The 23,481-nt window shown below is 33.1% G+C and overlaps 1 protein-coding gene across 1 annotated transcript in view; it reads right to left on the minus strand.

Annotated features, from left to right (window-relative positions):
- Window positions 1-23,481, minus strand: part of LOC108906290 (leishmanolysin-like peptidase) — an 81,723-nt gene that overhangs the window by 12,051 nt on the left and 46,191 nt on the right. The window contains exons 3-6 of the mRNA XM_023454107.1: window positions 22,885-22,915; window positions 17,355-17,437; window positions 6,330-6,623; window positions 957-1,160 (exon numbers count right to left, since the gene is read on the minus strand). Coding sequence (XP_023309875.1) covers window positions 957-1,160; window positions 6,330-6,623; window positions 17,355-17,437; window positions 22,885-22,915 — 612 coding nt within the window. The remainder of the gene's footprint in view (window positions 1-956; window positions 1,161-6,329; window positions 6,624-17,354; window positions 17,438-22,884; window positions 22,916-23,481) is intronic.

Here is a 23,481-nt window from a genome sequence, read left to right on the forward strand (position 1 = left end):
ATATTCTCTGACAGTCAAGCAACAATTAAGGCTTTGGACATACACAAGGCAAGTTCAGAACATAGAAAATAGTGGACTTCAAGGCCAAGGAAAATACATTCGAAAGAATTTATGAATTGTCCTCTGCAGAAAAGAACGAATGAGTTTCTGAGCTTGAATAAAATTCGACTTAAGAAAGCGACGGGACTTATAATGGAACACTGTCACTTCAGGAAAGATCTATACAAGCTAGGACTTGTAGACAGTCAGGTCTGTCGAGGATGTGACTCAGCTAGTGCCCAGGATTTGCACGTAGTTGAATGACGCTCCTGGGAAAACCCTTTCCGGAATCCAAAGAACTGAGAGAAGTGTTGGCAAGGAAGCTTTTGGACAAAGCTACTTGCTGGATAGGTTTGAATACTGGGACTTAAATAGAACATAACCACGGGAACAAGTAGACATCAGCAGTCTATTTTTGAACATTCCGCTAAAATATGAGTACCGCTGCATGTCACTTCGCTATAATTATTAAATAATGCATAATAAAACAATTCTACAGACGTAATTTAAAGAATAATTCTAGTTATTGCACAAGGTCACTTGTCAGCAATTATAAAATAAGATTGGGTGGAAAATATTTGTGGTATTATTAGTGCTGGTATCGATAATAACTAGTTATTTCCGCGAAATTATATTTCTCGAATCCTGAACATTTCATGATGACACGGTTGATGTCTGGATAATTTTGGTTTGAGTTTTAAATACGTAGATTACATGTAGGTACGTACAAAACCGACACAAATAAGTTTGCGTGCTGCGGGAGCTTGAGAAAAAACGCATTCGGCTAGAATAGCGTCCACCTGAAGCACGTTTGTGGGCGGAGCTATCTCAGACGCAAACTTATATGTAAAAATGAGCGCTAAATCCAGGGATTTGACATCGGATTGCGTCTCGTATACAAAAACTTGTTAACTTACGATTCATTGAGTGGTGGCTTTCCGGTTTCTGGACTTCTAGGTGTCAAAGGTTCCCCTGTTTGATTCCTGTAGAAGGCGTACAGGCTCACGGAAAATCCTAGGGCGTGAAGAATCTCATGTTTGACAGTTGACAGCAATATTTCTAGTTCCTGGCGTTTAGTGCTGATGCTGTTTGGACATAAGTTGGCGTGGCCAGCTATAGGCCTGCAACAAAAAAAACATAATAGTAATGATATAAGTATGTGGCTAGTATTCCTGAATTTGTATTACAAAAAATTAGTTTTTCTATTTCCTATATCCCTGCAATATTTTTCTCTGCATGACGGATTTGCTTTTAAAATACATAGTTGATTTTTATGAAAATCCGGATGAAACTGCCAATGAAAGGTTTGAGGTTGCGAAACCATCACTATTGTAATTAGGTTTGCCACTTTCAAGCATTTATTTATAAATGCTGATAATAAGGACGCAAATTTCAGGAAAAATTATTTCTTATTCACCAATTTTAGTTTAAATAGTAATGTTTTAAAAGATAATTGTCATGCACCCATTCTTCAGAACTGCTTTAAATATTCTTTGAGCAATTTAGATTTTGACGTTGAAAAAGATTTCTGCGAATTTGTTGAAAGTACATATAAAGAATTACTTTCTATACGCTCTACCGGGTGTAAGAATTTTGACTGCCATTACTTCAGCATTAGATAGGGTAATTATAAATGAACAAAAAAGTTGTATATTACAGGGGCGTAAGATTAACAGTTTTCAAAATACAGCGAGTATTAATATTAGGGAGTTTCATCACAACGTGGCAACAGCGCTTAACCTAATGTTACACAGCTGATGCACACCACGATACTGTTGTGATTAAATTTTAGCTTAAATTTTAGTAATTCTGAATCTCTTAAATCGGGAACTTTTAATCAAATTATGAATTTGAAAAATATGTAATTAAAGTACCCCAAGATTCACGTCGTCCAAATAATCATACGTATTAAAAATAATTTAGGTGCTTACCAAAACTCAAAATTCTGTAATTTTTAAATGCACAAGTACGAAACAAACTACAACAGATGCTCAAAACGTACGCGGGAGCGCAAATGGCTCCATCTGTCGTGCTGAGTCCCAACTGTGCCATTCAAATGGCTACAGTAGGAAGCGACCTGCTATATTGCAGGTACTTGTTGCACGACTGCCACCCACAGAGGGCGAAGACAATGTTTTCTTTTAATTGTCAGTGTTGCGGGAAACAACTACTCCGAGGGCTATATGCCCCTACCGGCATTGGATTATACTCGCAACACCTAGTGCAACAGCTAGGGTCGTTCGTCATCAGTTTAACCCACCAGGCACAGACCGGTTTCGGTACCGTATACACTTTTTCTCCCAAAAGCTTCCTTTTAGAGATACAAGCTCTTGAAAAAAAATTCCTTTTGGTTTTTTTTCTTAAACCATGAAAGCCATTTGTTTTATACTCGGTATGAAGTGCACGAATGAAAAACTCTATGGATTTTACAAATTATTGTGAAAATAGATCAATCATAGGCGTTCGTAAGGGGCTCTGATAACCTTTATTTTAAATAGATCATAATACAGATCATAAATTGCACATTCTTATAGTAAATAATATTTTATCAATAAATCACAAATTTTTGCAATTCGAAAGGTTGTTAAAAATTTGTATACATTTTATTAGTTCTAGTGCCCCAGAAGCTTCCCAAATTCATGGGTACTCTACACAAGCTCCTAAAAGCTTCCATATTTCAGGTACTCATAGAAGACCTCAAAACGTCCATTACTCTTTGCCGTCGAGCAGAAGAGGAGAGTCCACCGCAAACAATCCTGGGAATCTCATCTAGTAAAAATGCCGGTTCTGTCCATATTAAAGATATCCCCACTGAATGATGGAATTAGACGACACAATAGACTGAGTACAATGCGAATACAATGATATGAAATTTGGAACGTCCAGAGTTTCCTAGATTTTACGAAACTGAGCTTTGAAAATGTTATTACACCTTTTGAATCTCTCATCTCTGTGCCCCGTGTACCTATTGTTATAAAAGATCAATTTAAATGAATGTTGAATTTTCTGACTTGTAGACTCGGGAAAAATAGCGCATTAATGCTAGTTGGTTCTGCATGTTCCTCCCACTCCCATTTGTGTTCATATATGTGTAATATGCCCACATAGAGTGCGGTTGCCATGGCAACGTTTACTGAAGTGTATACGCTAACTTCATATGTGTTCAGTCTGGTAGGCTCAGACGGACGAAACAGCCTTAGTATCATATAAGTTTAGAAATCAGTACATGATAGCATTAAACTAATTCTTTCAATAGCGAAAGTTTAATTCTCATTTAAATTTGCCTCACTTTCGAATTTTTGTTGTATTTTTGAAAACATTTCGTATTTAGCAGCAAGAAATGTTAACACCCCGTATTTCTGAAGTAAATTTAATGGAAACAAATAATTTTCAAAATATTCCAAATACGTGAATCACTTTTAGTTACTATTATTATATTTATCTCCCTTTCTATAGTTTTTTTCTCGCTAATAAAACGGACATTTTAATGATCGAAAGTAAGCAGTATCCTCGCAAGCTTTAACGTTTTTCAAATACCACGCGGCAAATACCAAACAGCTAATTAATATTAACAAGGTCAATGTTACCCCTTTTCATTGTTCGTTATTCAAGATGCAGCACAGATTCAACACACTTTTCCTTTTCACAGCTTAGTATTCCATTAGAATAGATTTTATAACTTAAAAACCGTGTCAATCTAACGCACAATGCATACATAATTGCACGTAATTTAGGTTATGAATAATCCATGGAAATGCCTTTGAAAACTGTGCTTACATTTAAACGTCATAAAAATCGAAACAGAAAATAAGCTTCATAAAAATTTTCTTTTTTGTATTATTTATTTGTACATATATATTTTTTTCCTAAAAGTTAGAACAGGAAAATGACAGTTGAAAACATAAAAATCAACACTTCACTGATTTTAATAATAAAGACATGATCGCTAATTATATCACGTTAATTTAAAAAATACGCTGCAACACACAAATAAGGAATATTAAATAAATTTGAACTGAGAAGTACGTATTTTGGTTTTATATAAATATGCCTTAAATAAAGTAACATTTCCTTGTAGTACAGAATGATTATTTTCTAAGCATCGTAACCTTTTTAAATGTTAAATTTCGATAACTGTAACTATCTGGTAGATATCTATAACAGAACACAGACAGTATTGCTGAAAACCGCTAGATGGCACTTTTCCAAACAATTCTTGTCTTGATATTTGTATTTAAAATTTTTTGAAAATGAACCTATAATGCAAAAATACTACAATTTTAATTCAATTTAATTCGTGTTTTTAAACTAGGACCATCTAGCACATTTGGTGTAGTATATATCTGTTATAAATATCAAGGAAATATGATTCACCAATCTACTACGTAAACGTTGTACGAATTTGGTTTTGGTATACACACTCTGTATCTCCATCTCTCAATAAATTCTCAGTATTTAGGCGAAAAACTTTATTGATGAAAATAGAACTGGCAAAGGTAGGAGAATGCAATGAACATTTCATTTCAAAATTTCTTACATTTCATCTAAAAAGATGCTTATTTACATATTTAAGCCTTTTAATCCTATTTCAGACAAAAAGTTAGAGTTTAAAAGTTCTGTGCAAAGTCAGCGGTTCTCAACAAGTTTTCTATTGAAAAATCAGGCATATTCGTCTTACATTTAACTTTTTTCATTCCTAATTTATTCACAAACACGATTAATTAATTATATTCTACAGAGCAAACTATAACGGTGATTAAAATATAGGTATGTACTTAAGGTTCAACCTGTGACATTTTTCTTCTGAAATAAAAATGAATGAAGCGAAAATTAAAGGAAACATTTCTAAATTCAACTTCCCTCCCTTTATCTTGAAATTGTATTCAGTTTAACCGTTGACTTTTCCAGTATGTGCTTTCCTCCTTTTAGTACATTTCCTTTGTTTCCAAACTAAACACGAGTGGAAGCTAAAGTCAACGCAAATTATACAGTCATAATTGTGGAACGGAATCTTCCATCCTACTTGTATTTTCAGTATGAAGCATTTTCATTTTCATGCACTGGATGTGAAAAAAACATCTCTTGTTTACTTGTACAACGTCACACAACAATAATAATTGAATAATCAAATAGTCGAATTATGATTCCCATCACGTTCCAAACGCTTCCGAAGGGAACGGAGGTTATCCACAGCTGTGCTGCTGAAATGCCATAGCGCCTTTGAAAAACGGCAACTGCAAATTGTCTTCACACCTGGTATGATACGACGGGTTGGTAAACGGGTTTGTTACATTTTTATTTTAATTTTCAACTTTATCGAGTTCCGAGAGGGTGTTCGTAAAGTGCCTTTGTGTGGTGGAAGTGTAAAATGATTTATTTCAGTGTTTAGTAACGGTACAGCGTATTTTTGTGATTTAACTTTCAAGTTTTTGAATGATATTGTGAAAAAGCGTGTATACCAATCAAGAGTTGGTTAGTTAGAGATGTTATGGTTAGAGCCTACTTTTAGGAAGAGGATCCTGATACCAGTGCTCGCAGAATAGTCACAAAATTTCAAACTGTCAAAATCAAGTGCTTCAGTTTTCTGTTAGATTCCTTGTTGAGTACTGTTTCATAGTTTATTTTAATTAAAAGAACTAAATTTTCGCTTACGTGGGATGAATTGGCTCCTGGCGTATTTAAAAAATTATGAGATTTGACAACAATGCACAGTCCAGTTTCCAATTGTGCAAGCGCTGAGACTCACGTGCGCCCTTATTTGAGGTCACACTAGAACCGACCTTATTTGAGGTCACACTAGAACCGAAAATGACCACCTCTGCATTTTTTTTTTTACTTTAGGAGTTGCTAAAAGTCGTTTTTTGTGTTTTATTGGTACTGCATCTCATTTTTTAGTACTTTTAGTGATTTTACCCATTGTGTCGCTTTACCATTACTATGTAGTAGTCTTCCCGCAGATGTCACTTGTACATGGGAGATTGTAGGCAGTCTTTGCCATGAAGGTAAAATTATTGACTACTTACTATAGTATAAATAAAAAAGTAGCTGCCTACATGTTGGATCACTTATTAAGGATAATCTAGTTCTAGCTAAAATCGACATATCTATTGATCTATATTTAATTTCTCTAAAATGATACGCCCATGGAATGGCATTCCCCGCAAGCCTTACCCGTGACAAGGACCCACATATTGAGAATGAGTCAATGCCTACTATATCAGGACTCGAGTATAGTTTCTGCAGCGTTCAACGTTTATACAGGTTTGTAATTTTTATATGTCGTAACTCACCTGTCCAGCGCTGATTCTTGTTGACAGTGGGCAGCATACGCGACGGTCAGCGACTTGTTACACCTTTCGGTCTGCATGGCGGAGACGTAGAATATGAAGTCGAAATCCGGAATGCCCTCTCCAGGTTCTGAACCTTGCGCTATGCCGCAATTCTGGCCTGTCGCGTTGCAAGTTCGACAAGCGTCCAAATGGTCCTCCGGTACCTCTACTTCCCCGCACATTGTTCTTTCGTTGCAAGTGTTGATGCAGTGAGTCCAACCGTCTTTCACGAAGACCTGGGTATCGCTGCATTTCCTGAAACGAATAGAACCTAAATTAATTTTCCTTTGGTGGTAATTATTGATGTTTGGTACACGGCAAAAAAATGTAGTGTGTGATAGACTAGACCACCATGCATATGTTTTTGGGGTCGCTGAATCCGAATCCGGTGTCCGTTTGACGAAGTTAGCTCATGTACACTTAATTTCTATTAGATGTGACTATAGAATTTACAATTCTTTGTTGAAAAGACCAGGATATTTGAAAGATCTCGGCAACGTGTTTGATGCTAAATTAACTTTCAGAAGACACATGGAAGTAGTTACGTCACTAGTCTATAAATCTTAGATTACTGTTATTCCTTCTTCAAAAGATTTTAACGAAAACTAGTTCCTAGAAAATTAATTTATCAGTCTTCCGCCAGATCCAAATTGCAATATGCATCTATTGCTGAGACTATTTATACGCTGCATATTGAGTATTCACAAAGAGTTCTAAGGAAATTTTTAATATCGGCAGAGCATATTCCTGACGGAATATACCCTGAAAGGGGTTTTCCAAGGATATGCTGCTTCCAAGTTTTAATATTTCCCCGCTGGAAAAACGTAGATCTACTCAGAAGGTTATCTTTTTGTATAAAATAATAAACAACCTAATTGACAGTACACGATTTTCGATTAAAGTGCCAAGATTTTCTGCTCGGGTACATATCCCCTATAAAAAAAATATAATTGGAAAATTTTTATCGCTATAATTTTGGCTGGGTTTGGCCTGATACTTTCTTGTGTAGCTGTACGCTTTTTTTTTAATTCTGATTTATAAAATTTTATTCTTAAATTAGCTCATCTTAAAATATGTAATATTCTTTACAGACTTGAAATATTATCTTGTAATGATGTTGAAAAAACTAAGATATCGTCCATGTTCTCTAAGAACACTTTCTATCATTCGTTGAAGTGTATTAGAAGCATTTTTTAATCCAAATGGCATCCTTAAGAACTCATAATGCTCGGTGTTGAAGGCATTTTTTGTATGGAATCTGGTGACATTTCTATTTGGTGAAATCCGAATCAATAGTCGATTTATTTTCCATTTCTTCTTACTTGATGCATCTGATTTCCTTGAAATTATCTAAATTTGTGAACATTGTGGTGAGACAGTGTTAGAATTTTGGAGATTTATCTGAAGGATTTTAAAAAATGTCAATTTTTATTTGTATTACTTGTAGTTGGAACGGCTTCACAACAGAAGAAATAGTAAGATTCGGGAAAGGTTCAGATTTTCATGATTCGGAAAAAGAGATAATTTGGTGTTTTTTTGTTTAAATTATGAAATTCGATTTCAGCAAAGTAATTTTCACTATTTGCTACGCGACATAAAATTTTTCTGAATGAAATTATGGTATAATGGTTCAATTTTCGTCTTTTGTTGGTATTTTTACTCGTCTTCCGTCGAAAAGATTCAAATCGTATTAAACCTGTTTCTTACATAAAGATGACTTTTTCATTTTCTAAAGTTTAGTTTGAAGAATTAATATTTAATTTTACATTGATTAGTTCTTGTAGACGTCGTTACCCGTCGAAATAATTATGGAAATAATATAAAACTTGATTAATTGCAATCGTTGATTAAAATTCAGGGAAAGGTAGATTAATTGCTTTATATAACGTTTTCCTTTTTCCCGTATATGTTTGTAAGGACATAAATAAATTTCATTCGGGAAAAGTTGTTAATTATCGGTCTGTATCTACAAGTTTGACTATTAATAGTGCTGGCAACTGAAATCGTTTTTTTTTGGATAGTCGGTTAACCGGTTTCGGATAATTCGGATTTTAAAGAAACCCGAAAACCGGTTATTCGATTCTTCAAATATCCGATTACTCAAATAACCAATTATTCAAATAACCAATTATTCAAATAACCGATTATTCAATAATCTATTCAAACATCCGAATAATCGGATTCTTTCTTTATAGCCAATAACTATATACACCATAATATAGTCTTAGTGTTATGTAGTTATTGACACAGGCTACATAGTACATACGTATTAGAAGGCACAGACTGATAAAAAAACAGTCACCCACACCCACATACACCAAACGACCAAATCCATTTATATAAATAATAAATTGAAGAATCACAGTAACAAGTGCAACTGTTTTAACATTTTAACTTTTAAGATTAGATTTAACTTTAAAATTTAAAATATGTAAATATGTGAATAACATCGTATATCTCGTCAGTTTTACAAAGCACCGATTTTCAGATATCCGGTTTTGGCCACTATTCGAGTAACGGGTTATTCGAATAACCGGTTTTAGAATATCCGGTTTTAGCAACTATTCGACTAACCGGTTTTATCTGAAATCGGTTTCACTTTTTTCCGGTTTTTGCCAGCACTAATTAAGAGTGACGTTAATATATAACACCACCATAACACCATTTAAGTTGAATATTGAGTTGGCTCGGTATTTGGAAAATTTGAATTTGGTTCCCTTTTCTGACCTGTTTCTCGGGGTTCTTCCGTTGCTTCCTGGGATTCGGAAGTCATTCAAGTAAGTTACTGACGTCACATCTTCATCCTGTATTGGTTATATTCCTGTTGGTACTGGTAATCAAATATGGAATAAGGTAGTTCTTCTATTTAGGCATTGTACACTTGGTAGCCAATTACGGACATTGGGACTAGTCTTTATATGAGATTTCACTGAATGGGACTAATTTGGGTAAATTGTTATTAATCAATCAGATCGAAAATCTCGAGACATCGAGTTTTGAAATTCCTCTTCCTCTAGCACTTAGTTTACAGCTTCCTCCAGTGTTGCTGGGTCTTTAATGCTTACTGCAGTTTGATACTTTATCAGTAAAGTGGATTTGGAAAACCATAATTTATTTTGGTAATTATAGTCGCTCTGAGTTTTCTAGCGCGAAATCATATGGACTCATCCATGTGAGTTGACGTGTTAAATATTGAAGGTCGCGTTTGTACCGAACATCAAATTTAAAATCAGTTTGTATCCATGTGATTAAGTCAGTTCTACTAGCAATTAAATTTTGTGCGCGTCCTCTTAATTTGTTTTTTACTGCCAGTGGTATTAAATTATGAGTAACGTGTTGTGGGTTGCCAGGAAAAGTTATTACCATCAACTGCATTATTATTTTAAAACTTGAGTATCCAATTTATTCAAGCTTTGAGGTATCGACTTCTTTTAAGTGTATTGGTTGATCCCTATTTACAGCGAGGTTCCACAGTTGATGGAACTCGATCCCCTGGTACTCTTGCTCTATCTCGAATAAAAGTTTCTCTTTCATCTCAAAAACTCAATTAAAGTTGGCAAATTACAACTTCAATAACATTTCTAGGATATTAGCAAGTGCGATGCACGAAAGTCGGTTTTTTATTTCAGTTTCGCTTGGTAACGACGGCGACGTCCTTTGTATCAGCATCCTATTTTAATAATTGAAGTTGCGACAAGTATTCATCACTCAACTCACCGCAGTGCCAGACTATCGTTATTTATTCTAAAAGAAATACTTTTTCCACGAGAGGAAATTTTAATTCAACGATTTAAAACAAAGGAGTTGTTGAAACATTATTTTTTAATACCAATTCTTCTCGATTCTGATCTCAGTTGTTAAAACTACTAGAAAACCGGTACAGAAAATAAAAACAACGATTCTTTGTCATTTTTTCCAAGAAACTGATAAGATAAATTTTAGTTTATAATTTTCTTTAGCGAGCCAAATTATTTTTAGCTGTAACATAATTTATGATTTAGAGAGACTTTAGCAGACCTCACTACCAAACCCCTGCGAAGCCAACGTCGAAAGTGTTCGAACAGCAGCCCAGGGACCACGCAGTTCAATAACCAGGTCGGAGCCTGGCCAGTACTAGTAGGCTCAAGATCATTTTCCTGCTTTGATTATATGCAACTGTTAAGTTCACTTACTGTTCATTAAGCAAAAAATAGCAATAAATATCACAAATTTTTCAATTTCAGAACTGATTTAAATTTCTCCCAAAAATTAAAACGAGAGCAAAGCTCCCATTGCTCACGTGACATAGTTCACCCTACGGTGAATTTATTTTTCACTCATGAAAAAACTATTAATAATTAGGATACTATCAGGATGTTAGTGATTTTAGTTACAGTTTGATTTGGGTAAGACAGACAAAACAGTAGCCGTGTTGTGTTTTCGCGACGGGTGGAACCCGATAGATAATAATTATGCTTCGACGTGGATATGTAAATATATTCGAAAATCCCCCTCGACTGAAATACTATGGTGATTAATCCGTGCACAGTTTAGTTTTCCCTGTTCTCTAACCTTCGCTATTTTCATTATATAATAGATCAGGCACAATCGCTGTATGCACATAATTAAAATATAAAATGATTCATACATTAATTACCTACCTCTATAGAAAAAAAATCGTTTGTATTGCATATTTTGACTTATACAACACTTTCCTTACCGCTCGCAAAGTGGAGATAAAAACTCTATCAACAAAATTCCCATGGCACTGATTGTAAATTATTAGTATCTACATTTTTTATGAATTTCAATTCATTGTTAAAATTTTCGTCTACTGAGGAAATTAATTTGGCTCTACCATACAAACATTTAATTATCCTTTTCCTTATATATTCTATATACTCTATACTATCACTAGTCAAAGAATTTCTGAATTAAGAAACGAAGAAAAATTTAAAAATATTTTTAACTATGCGGAAAAATATTACTAGACTACCAAGTAAACGTGGCAAAAGTTGCGACGAATTAGAAATATTTTCGAAATATATTTCCCCTTAATCAAGTACCTACTCGTTTTGGGAATTTACATGATTTAATTTGTTTTGCTTTAATAGATTCCTCAAATATGCAAACAAATTTTGTTATATTATATATATCTTGAAAATTGGATAAAAGCATTTAATTACGGCTGGTATTTCTAAGAAAAACTTTATTTTTCACTTATTCGAGAAATAGAGCCATTTTTCAATTATATTATCATTTTTTTTATTTAATAGATATGTTTAAATCGCCCCACAAAAAAAAATATATAGGATTTTTTTTTTATTGGAAATACAATTTTAATACAACGTAGTTATGAAAAGTGCAACAAAAATAAGAGTAAGAATTCTTAATTTCCTGAAACCCCTAAACGAATTAAAATTGCTACGCCAACGATTTCTGTTACTTCAGTTCAGTAAAGTTATATTTAAAACTGCATTTCATCAATCGACGGCAAACATCTTAAGAGATATTCAAATATATTGTATAGTCCTTCCGAAGTCAGTTGAAAATGCAAAAAAACGTCTGGTAATAAAATTTAATGAGTTTCATTGGCGTCCCTAAAAAAATTTTCTGCCAAAAGTAAAAAATTATAATAATTTGTATATAATGTGTAGAAAATTTCTATTATATGTTTATTTGGCCAACAACATATTTTAATTATTTATGTCCTCAAACAATTTTATTATGATGGTAAATTTTGTTTTGTTTCGTTTCAAAAGGTCTCCAAAATGCCATGTTGTGATAATGTTGGTAAACAAAATATCCCTCTTATTTCTCCCTTCCGCAATTGTAATATGAATGATTGATAGAAGGTGCCTATAATAAATTAAAATTGCCTGATTCACACCAAATTCCGCACTGACGCACTGCACTGCTGGGCAATTTATGAACCACTTGTCGCCTGCTGTGATTTGTTGCCCAGAAGCCCAATACAACTGTTCTCGTTTTCCTTTGGCCGCGCTCGCATTCTTCAACTGGTCGTATACATTTCTACCACCTGCACGTTTAGTTCGACCAGACCTATATACGGGTATGGCGCTAAATAAATATAGGAACAAGTTTTTCAAATATTTCAATTGTTGCTGCTTAGCGACCGAGCCTGGTACATACCTTGAAATAATAGGTTCTTCAATTGACTTCGGAAAAACTATACCTCGAAAACACACGTTTATTGATCTGGGAAGTAGAATCCACCATTAAAGTTTGGCATGGTATTACACTAACACCCTGTATATCCCTCGCTATGGAAGCAGACAAACACGATTTAAACTGACAATAATATTTCAAAAGAAACGTCACTCCTTTCGGAGCAGGGCTTAATTAACTCTTTATTATATTTTTCACAGGTGGAAAAATACTCAAATAAACAGAAGAAGTCTTTGGACACGTTGAAACAAACTCAATACCAGCAGGATATATTGACGTCAGTTACTTTACGCAAGTTCCCTTTTAATTAAAACTTGCGGTATTAATTTCACAATTCATTATTACTGCGCAGTAAATTTTACTTCTCAAATATATTATTAACAGACATACATGCTTTTACATGCAAAACTACGAGATAAACTATAATTTCCACAATTATACACCGCTGTGGAGATACTCGAAATACTAATAATTAATCCTCTTTTCACACGCAGAACATTCGCTGAAATTGAAAATAAGCGGATTATTACTTGCGTATTATTATTTAAAAAAATATATATGGATTTATGAATGCAATTTTCCCAAATACTGTTGAATGTGTGTACAACTATTGAATGGATATATTAGTGTGCTGTGTGTGATAAATGGTAGAGGGTCAGCAGATTCAGAAGCGTTTACAAATTCCTTATTCAAAAGTAACACGTTTTCGAGAAATACGTAGAGGTGCCGCCACTAGAGCTCCCAATAATCCGTGTCTATAGTTTATCTACTGTGTTGTTTCAAAATTTAGAGAAAGAAAATGTGCACCTAATATCACAGACTTTGACAGGCATTCTCTGTTTGCAAAAACATTTTCACATCATCGAAATTGAAAAACAGATGCGACGAACGTGAAGATGAAAAGTGATGTTTGGGCATCAACTGCTGCCGAATGAATTCCAAAACTGGATATCGAACTGAAAAGCACGCGCAACAACTCTACACAGGGCGCAGTTTTAAGTAGGGCCCATATTTATTTAGCTATACCCATATGCAGGTCTGGTCGCCCAGTTGAAGAATCAGCGCACAGGCAAATGCGGCACAAACACAGCCGTACTGGGCGACCTGGCCATAAATTCAGTTGTCGACAAATGGCCTAGCAGTGCAGTGCAGCAATGCGAAATTTGGTGTGATTCAGGTAATTTTAATTTACTAGAGGCACCATCTATTAAGCATTCATATTACAATTGCGAAAGGGATAAGAGGGATATTTTATTTGCTAATATTATTACATGGCATTTTGGAGACTTTTTGAAACGGAACAAAACAAAATTTTCCATCAATATAATAAAATTGTTTGAGAACATAATATGTTGTTGGCCAAATGAACATATAATAGACATTTTCTACACATTATATACAAATTATTATAATTTTTTACCTTTAACATAAAACTTTTTTAGGGACGCCTAAACCCATTAAATTTTATTGCTAGGCGTTCTTATACATGTTCAACTGACTTCAGAAAGACTATACCCGGAATTTACCTATTAAGTTGTATTCCTGCACTACCAACGTTGCCAGTTGTTTTTAAATTGTGAGAAGTTGTGGAAATTAATTTATCAAAACAAATTGTTTTTATAATTTAGCAACTTATTGTTTTAAAGACACCATATTTTTTTGATATCACTGTGGTCGAAGCGCCGAACATTAGAAAAACATTGTATTGTTTCTAAAAAATTTTTACAAGAAATACTAATATTGGTACGTAAATACGTTACTATGTAATTGTAAATATATTTTTTAATCAACTGTTATCCAGCGAAACTTATGATAAATAATTTAGTGAAAACACATTGCTTTTCTATGATAACGACGTGTTATTGTAAAGTCACCATATTGTTCTGATGTCAATGTGGATGGAGCGCCGAACATTAAAAAAATTGTTTTTACGAAATTAAAAATGTTCACAAGATTTATTAAATATTAACCAAGATACGTTACTAATTGTAAATAAAACTAATTTATGTTTTAAAATAATTATTTTTGCTGTTTTAAAAACATAATAAAAAATAAATAAAAATACTAACCTGATTAATATGACATACTTTTTTAAAATGGTTTCAAGTTTTTACAAACATTTATGTGCTACTATTTTTTTAAGCAGTGCATCATGTTCCGAAGGGAACGGAAGATAGCCACAGCTGTGCTGCTGAAATGCAATACCGCCTTTGAAAAACCGCAACTACAAATTGTCTTCACACCTGGCATGATATGACGTGATGGTAAACGGGTTTGTTACATTTTTACATTAGTTTTCGACTTCATCGGTTTACGAGAGGCTGTTAAATTCCTGGGTTAGCTGAATCTTGAATGGATGCAAACCTTTTGTTACAATCCGTTGCATTTGTTACAATCCGTTGCAATATTTTGGACTGAACGGCCAGTACGAGGCCGGCCTGTTCTTTTATTGTCTGCAACCGAACTTGTTTGTTCAAATTTGGCAACTATTCTCTTCACAGTTATTTACCGAAAGTCTCAGCTACACACTCTCCATACTTTTAATGGATTTTCACAATTTTCACTCGCTCATCCATCGTATAGCCCTCCATTTTGTCTAAACCCTGCGTTGCTTTTTTATGTTTTCGCAAGAAAAAAATATATTTTCAAATATGAAGAGACCAAAGTATACCTTTTCACCCCTAAGGCAAAATTTGTGGAACTAAGTGCTTTTAAATTAAATGTGTGTATTTTCGCAAACTCCCGTTACGTGGGGGATTCAAATTTCAGAATTCGTTAAATATTCTCTTTATATAATGATATGCATATACTTCGTACAATTAAATTACTCTGGAAATGTAGAAACTTGACAATACATTATCTGATAAATACGGAAACTTTTTAATTAGGAGAAATTATCCAAGTCCGGAGTTCATTCGTACACCATCGTTTCAACTAGTAATGTGAGATTATTCAGATTAAATCATTATATTCTATATCAGGCACAGGTAATTGTGCAACTTTTACTCATACATATCGTTCTTAGATGCACATACTTACAGGATGGTATCTTGAAAAAAAAAAATGTATTCATACCTAATAAGCCCCCAAAGGAAAGTGTAGAAAAATGTTCAACAAGCTACAGGAAATACTCGACAAACTTTTTTTAAACTAAAAATATATGAGTATATATCCTTAAAGAATCTTTTTTTATTGTTTTATTGTTAGATTTTGTTATAAATACCGTTAGGAAATTCCCTGGAAGTCGTGATCTTACAAACTGTCCAAAGACAGGATCTTTGTTATCAGCAAGCAATCGGCAATGCCACGAACGTAATTCGTGATCAACGGAACAAGTGTGATCGCATACGCGCAATGTCTTCAAGCACGGCGCGTCAGTAGGGGTCTATCAGGTACGTATTTTTATTTTATTGCATTTCTTTTTGCACTTATGACACATTCATCCATTTCATTTCTGCCGAATTCAAATAAATCACCATGTACAGTAATAACAAATGTATTCTGAGATAAAAATATTACTTTTCTATGTTGCGAAATAAGCTGTACCTTTATTTGCATAACAAATAGGTTGCGCCTGATAAATTTTGTTGTGTAAAGGACGTGTCAGTAAAGAATATTTCCCATTACGACGACACTTAATAAACTTTAATTGTCTAACGCACGATATTAAAGAAATTGTGTTATGCGTTTTGAGAGAAGCTGCAAAACATGACAGTATTGTATAACTCGTCATGTAGAATAATAAATTCGATTTTCGATAATTCGATAATTTCTCTGAAAGTAATTCGCAAACGACAAGGAAACCTTGTTAAAAACACTCTCAAAACACCGTCACTTTTAGGAATTCTCTTAAAAATATGTCATTTATTTAAATTATTAATAATTTTATAAAATTAACAGAGAATTGTTTACGCACATATGTAAGAAGTATGTAAAATAATGTTGCTAATCCGTTAATAAAAATTAATGGACATTTTCACAAAAAGACAATACGAATTAATTTTCGAACATTTTATTACATATTATACAGGGCGTAACTTTAAGTAGGGGTCAGTTTTTTAGGGGTAATCGTACGTATTCCCCTGAATACAAATCTGATGTTCCTTTTTTTTTTCGAGTTACAATTAATTTTTTAAACTGCATTTTAATTCTTTTGTACTGGATAGCATAATCCGGAATTTACCTATTAGCTAAACTATACTCCTGTTACTGCTACAGTTTAAATTTAAGCAGAATCCCATCATGTTCCGAAGGGGACGGAAGTTAGCTGTGCTGCTGAAATGCCATACCGCTTTTGAGAAGCAGCTACTGCAAATTATTATCTTCACACCTGACATGATATGACGCGATGGTAAACGGGTTTGTTACATTTTTACTTCAGTTAGTTTGCGAGAGGGTGTTCGTAAAGTGCCTTTATGTGGTGTGAGAGAACTTTAAGTGTGGTTTAGTTTTTTTTAGAAGCAATATACGCGTTCCCCAGAATATATTTTCAACCAATTGTATGAAACTAAAGAAGGGGCAGGGAGTAAAAGTGCAATGGAAAATAACTTTGTACAAAGAAATTGATTCTGTAAGACTTTGCGAGATGTTATTTTAAAGTCACCATATTTTTTCGACATGTTTTATTAAATTCAATCTTAAAGTAAATTTTAAAAATCATAGCTCAATTGCGCATGCGCACACGATTCGGTTTTCACAACGTAATTTGAGAAAACAAACTTATGGTATGTTTTGCTAAAGGTCAAGCCTCCGTACAAATATGACCCCAGTCAAAGATACACCCTGTATATTTATGGTATAAATAAAAAAGTCACTCACCTCGTTAGACGAATGACACTCTCAGATCTTCTGACGAAGAGAGCTCTCTCCCAAAACGTCACTGCTTCAGGTAAGATCGTGTTCTGAAAAGAAAATCCACATACTGAAATAATTTCATAACGATGTAGTATCATATAATTAAAATTATATAATAATATTATTGAGATGTAGAGGTATTAGGAAAGAAAGTACCATATTATTATCCTATGGTGATGTAAGGATATTTTAAGGCCAACAAATTGAAGTGTGTTAATGAAAGTATTTACACCGCACTTCATACTTAAATATAGTATTTTGAGAACTAGCTTACGAGGTAAATGTGACCATTGTACAGCCGATACTTATACTACTTAGCTAAAATAGTAACCAGGAGAAGCAGTAGGAGGTACTTAAAAGGGCTCTATAGCAAATAGCCAACCAGCAATACATTTTTATAGATTTTATTATACAGTTTGTCTCAATATCAATTAATGCACAAATAACAGACTTTCCTCCATTCTAACGCAGATTTTCCGCTTTTGAACAAGCTGCATCATAAATTACAAATTTCTTTACACCAAAAAGTAAATTGAGTTTCAAACTAAGTCCATTTTATAGAAAATATGCGTTAAAATGGGGGAAAGTCTGTTATTTGTGCATTAATTCATATTTAGACAAAATGTATTGTCGGTTGACTATTTGCTATAGAGCCCTCTTACGAAATCAAGTATTGGGATTGATTATATTTCACATTACAAAGAACAGAAAATGGAACTATTTTTATTCCAATTTATATTTTTAAAAGAGCGGTAAAAAATTATAAGAGCTGGATAGACAAAGGTAACCAGTAAAATAAAATAAAGTAACCTAATATTTCAGAAGTAATTAACTTTTAAATATGTACGCTTTTAGCATTTTGCAAAACTAATGATTATCCTTTTACAGAATTACTGAGGTAGGTTATTTTTACTTTGTTGTGTTTTAATAAATGCACTGATAAAAGTTTCATTCGTGTTTTGTTTCACACTTTCTTACTCAAGACGTTATATTATTAAGCAACTGATGGTCTAAACAGAAGCATGTAGTTCTCTTTTCGAGAAAATTAATTAAAAAAATTAACCATAACTGTATTTTAAATGCCGTTGTACAATAACATGTACATGTCTGCCTCTGATCTGAAGCTATCTAGCAGTCTAATGCCTGCCTAGTCACCTTTTTGTGTGAGTATGTCACGTGTTTTTTGTGGTAATCAGTAGCATTGTATATTGTGAGCGTAGAGCAGCACACGGCTTGGTCACAGATTTAGCACATATATCTGCTAGATTTTTTTTTACTACAAACGTATTTTGCGCAGCGACATCTACACAAATATCGTGGTACTTTGTTTCTTAATAAACATTATCCATATGAAACATAATAAATAACGAAGATTATTGACATTACACATATATAGAATTTCACTTATGGATACGACTCTATTGTGAGAAAAGCCTGGACCGTGCTTGTAATAAGATTAAGAATACTTTTCCTTTTTCAATTCCAAAAATAGAAATTGAATGGCGAAAGAGAATATCACTCACTCGTGTTATATCTCATGATTTTAACAAGAAATCCATGCAATTATATTTAGAAATATACAATCTCGATTGTGCGAGATAAAAAATATATTTCTACAGCGGACATTGCACAAAATAAGTGAAATGTATATTGTCTGTAATTATTTACTTGTGGCTTCTTTTCATTTGACTGACTATTCCTGCCACACTTAAAAAGAAACATTTTAAACAGATTTTATAAAAAGTAATTAAGGGCCTTCTGAAGAGATATAAGATATCACATAATATTTATTCTATTATTATTTACCTCCTCGATGAGAATATTCAACCAGCGACTATCAAAATTTAAGGAATTATTAGAAAAGTAGGCGAATCGACATTCGACATCATCATCGTCAGCATAATCATCATCGCCATCGTTGTCATAATTTCTTGTAAAATAAAAAAAGTACTAACCTAACATTCGAAAACAATTATTATCGCTACACATTTGTTTTTATTAACAAATAAACAATACCTGGTAATATTTAAAATGTAAAAAAATATCTTATTCATTCATGTGTCTAGGTAAAAAGCTCTTTTTCATTATCGTTCTCAATGGATTAAAAATGCATTAAAAGCTAGGTTAATGACCACTGTGGATGAACCTTTGTGGGTAAGCGGTCAGGAGCGGTCCGAGAAGGGGTTAGTAATGATTTGAAAATATGTTTTTTCAGGGTAAATATGCATTTTAAAATTTTTTAAATCGAGTATTTGTATTCTACTGATTTTTTCCTATGTTCCCTTAAAATTAATGACATCATGACTGAATCACCCTGTATACAGGAATCTCAAGTAAAGTGTAGAAATAAAATAGGTCTCTTTGTAGTAGTTGTTTTTCATGTGATTAGTCTTTGTCAAAGGTGGTATAGTCTTTCCGATATCAATCGAAGAACTTGAGGATGTACCAAGTTCGGTCGTTGACGCAGCAACTCGGCATTGAAATATTTGAAAAACTTGTTCCCATATTTATTTAGCCATACCCATACAAAAGTCTGGTCAAACTAAACGTGCAGCTGGTAGAAATGTATACGCCCAGTTGAAGAATGAGCATGCGGGCAAACAGCAATATGCACTGTTGCTCTGATCAACTGCGTCATAAATTTCAGTTGTCGACAAGTCGCCTGGCAGTGCAGTGCAGCAATTCGGAATTTGATGTAATTCAGATAACTTTAATTTATTATAGGCACCCTCTATTGATCATTCATATTACAATTGCAAAAAGGGAGAAATAAGAAGGATATTTGGTTTACTAATATTATTACAACATGGCATTTTGGAGACCTTTTGAAACGGAACAAAACGAAATTTACCATCAATATAATAAAATTGTTTGATGACATAAAGAATTAAAATATGTTGTTGATCAAATGAACATATATTACAAATTTTCTACACATTATATACAAATTATTACAATTTTTTAACTTTAGCAGAAAACTTTTTTAGGGACGCCTATGAAACTCATTAAATTTGATTGCTCGGTTTTTTTATACATGTTCAACTGACTTCGGAAAGACTATAATAGAACAGCACATATGCAAGATATTTCTTTGAGTGGTTGGATTATTTAGCATATATCAAGTATGTGTTTTTGTATTCTTATATTACTGAACCGTAAGAGAACCACGTGTTAATTCCTACATATTACAAGTCACGTCTTCATCTTGTAGCAGGAGAACATTCCTTGAAACTAAATATTAATCTGGAATCACACCGATTCAACATTTATGCAACACTTCGCATTCTAAACGCCAAACTGTGCAGCGATGAACGCGAAATTTGTCCCAGTTATTTCAGTAAACTCGGTACCAATAGTTTCCTATGAAAAGATTTTTGCTTGTATAGTCTTTCCGCGAAGTCAATTGAAAATGTATAAAAACGCCCAGCAATAAAATTTAATGAGCTTCATAGGCGCCCCTAAGAAAAGTTTTCTGCTCAAGGTAAAAAATTATAATAATTTGTATATAGAAAATTTTTATTATATGTTCATTTGACCAACAACATATTTTAATTATTTATGTCCTCAAACAATTTTATTATATTGATGGTAAATTTTTTTTGTTCCGTTTCAATAGGTCTCCAAAATCCTATACGAATGATTAATAGGTTTACAATAAATTAAAATTAAGCCAATCACACCAAATTCCGCATTGCTGCACTGCACTGCTATGCCATTTGTTGACAACTGAATTTGTGGCCACGTCACCCAGTGCGGCTGTGTTTGTGCCGCGTTTGCCCGCGCGTTCATTCTTCAACTGGGCGACCAGACGTGTATATGGGTATGGCTCAATAAACATGGGAACAAGTTTATCAAATATTTCAATGCCCAACCTACAAGGCGTCTGCAGTAGTGCTGTAAATTCAGTACGAAATAGTATAGATCAGAATAAACAGTTTTGTTTCAGTGTGGTGACATATTTTTCAGATTTTAGAAAAATATAATCAGCACACATCTGCGCCACTGGTTTGGGCTGTATTGTGCATACAAAATTTATTTTTTAAAGCTTCGTTTTTTCAAAAGATCGTTAATTTTTGATACACAGTATTTATTACGCCCCTAAAAAGTTTTAAATGTTACCAATTAAAACAAAATTTACAACAAATTCACAATGCTCTTTTTAAGGCAACTGATACATTTTTTATCTCTGTTAGAAGGGGATATAAGGCAATGAAAACGAATTGAAATCAAATACGAATCGCAGTTTTTGAAAAACAACTTCAGACCTTATTCGCCGAACTCGCAAGAGAAATAATCCCATTTTCAATTACCGTGTTTTTATTCAATAGCCTACTTATATAATATTTTCTCTGGAATTTTATTATGTATAAAACAACAGAACAAAGCCACCGACTTCCACTGAAAAATCTTTTGTTATCAAATAGAAAACAAATGCTACGAAACATTTATAAACAAGACAATAATTGAGATAGCAGAAATATAAAGATATATGTAATAAAAAGGTACTAAACTTTTTTTCGCTTCATTAAACAACGAATTAAAAAACGTGTAAGATTTAAAAAATTGACACTTCATAAACCAGGAATCAGTTAGCCTAATTCTCGAAAATTTTTCGAATTTTTGTTGCACAGCCTCAAATAAAGCATCTAGATACTTGAAAATTTTTTCAGATAGTAAATACCGCTCAACCTTCCAAATGGTTTTTGAAAAATTGAAATCGGTTGATTAGGACGGCCAGAGTAAATTTTTAAAGTTCATCACTCTTTTTTTCTATTTTTAAACAATTAGATTACATTTATCAAAGTTAAGATGGAGCCAGGGCAATGTTTTCTTATTTAATAAAAAACCTAACCTAATTTTCTAATTAAAGTTAGGTTAGGTCAAGTTAAGTTTTTTCATATAGCAATATTACAGTTTAACACAATAATATCACTTGGTATATTATTTACAAACATAATACCAAATCCATTGGCTATGTTAAACCATGAATATGTTGTTTCTCTGAAACTAGATTCGACCGCACAAAAATAACTTCAATTCGTGTTCAGCAACCTCGACAACAGGGGAGTGCGAAAAATGTTCAAAAGATTTGAACCTTTTCCATTATAATAAATAATTACCCAAGATTGCATCGCCCTGTATACTGCAAGTGCAAATCTCTTATCTCGTACGTAAATCTTGGTAGGCTAAGTTTTTGAACCCTATATTTCCGCATTCAGAAGCAACGTAATAAAGATGCTAGAAGCTGATACATCCAGTAAAATACTTGCTCTCCCACATACACACGATGCGCCACAGCCAACTTTGTATTATTTAAAACGTGAAATTGCATAGCCGTTCTTAGAACTGCAGGGGCTCGGTGTTGTCGGTAAAAATTGTCGTTCCCCATATCTCGACAATGAACAGATGGTAGTATGTGTTCCCCCCCCCCCACCCAACAACACAATCTTTTACAAAAACAATAATGAAAAACAGTTAAATACTATTTACTTACATTTATCAACTCGAATCGTTCGTCATCCAATCTGAAAAAGAAAAAATAAAAATGTGAAATTAAAATATATACAAAAAGTAGCAGTACTCCGTTAAATCAAATTGAACATCTTCAACGATATATTACAATCAGATCAAGCAATCTCCGTGTCAGAGCTGGGTAATTACTTGTAATTTAAAAATAGTTACAATTACAAATTACTTTTTTAAAAAAAGGAACTAATTACAAAGTATATTCTTTAAAAAAGGAATTATATTAATTTAATTACAGTTACATGGAAAATGGATTTAGCAATTACTTTTCTAATTACTTTTATGATAAAGTAAATTATAGTGACCAAACAGAAAAAAAGGAAAAAGTTAAGTTAAAAATTTTAATTAAAAGTGTTGCGTTTTATTATTTATTAAAATTGATACTAAAATGAAAAGATTATTCTTATTCATTTTCTGATATAGAATTTTTATATTTTTATTCCTAATCTAATAATTTAAACTAGTTCAGTTCATACTATAATTTTATATTATTGGTCAGGTAATTAATTCAACCCGATGCTCTTTTTTTGGTTGTTAGTACATTTGCAAAATATAGAATACAGTA

This window comes from Anoplophora glabripennis, unplaced genomic scaffold, assembly GCF_000390285.2.
Source record: "Anoplophora glabripennis isolate ALB-LARVAE unplaced genomic scaffold, Agla_2.0 scaffold32, whole genome shotgun sequence".
In the NCBI taxonomy this organism is placed as follows: Eukaryota; Metazoa; Arthropoda; class Insecta; order Coleoptera; family Cerambycidae; genus Anoplophora; species Anoplophora glabripennis.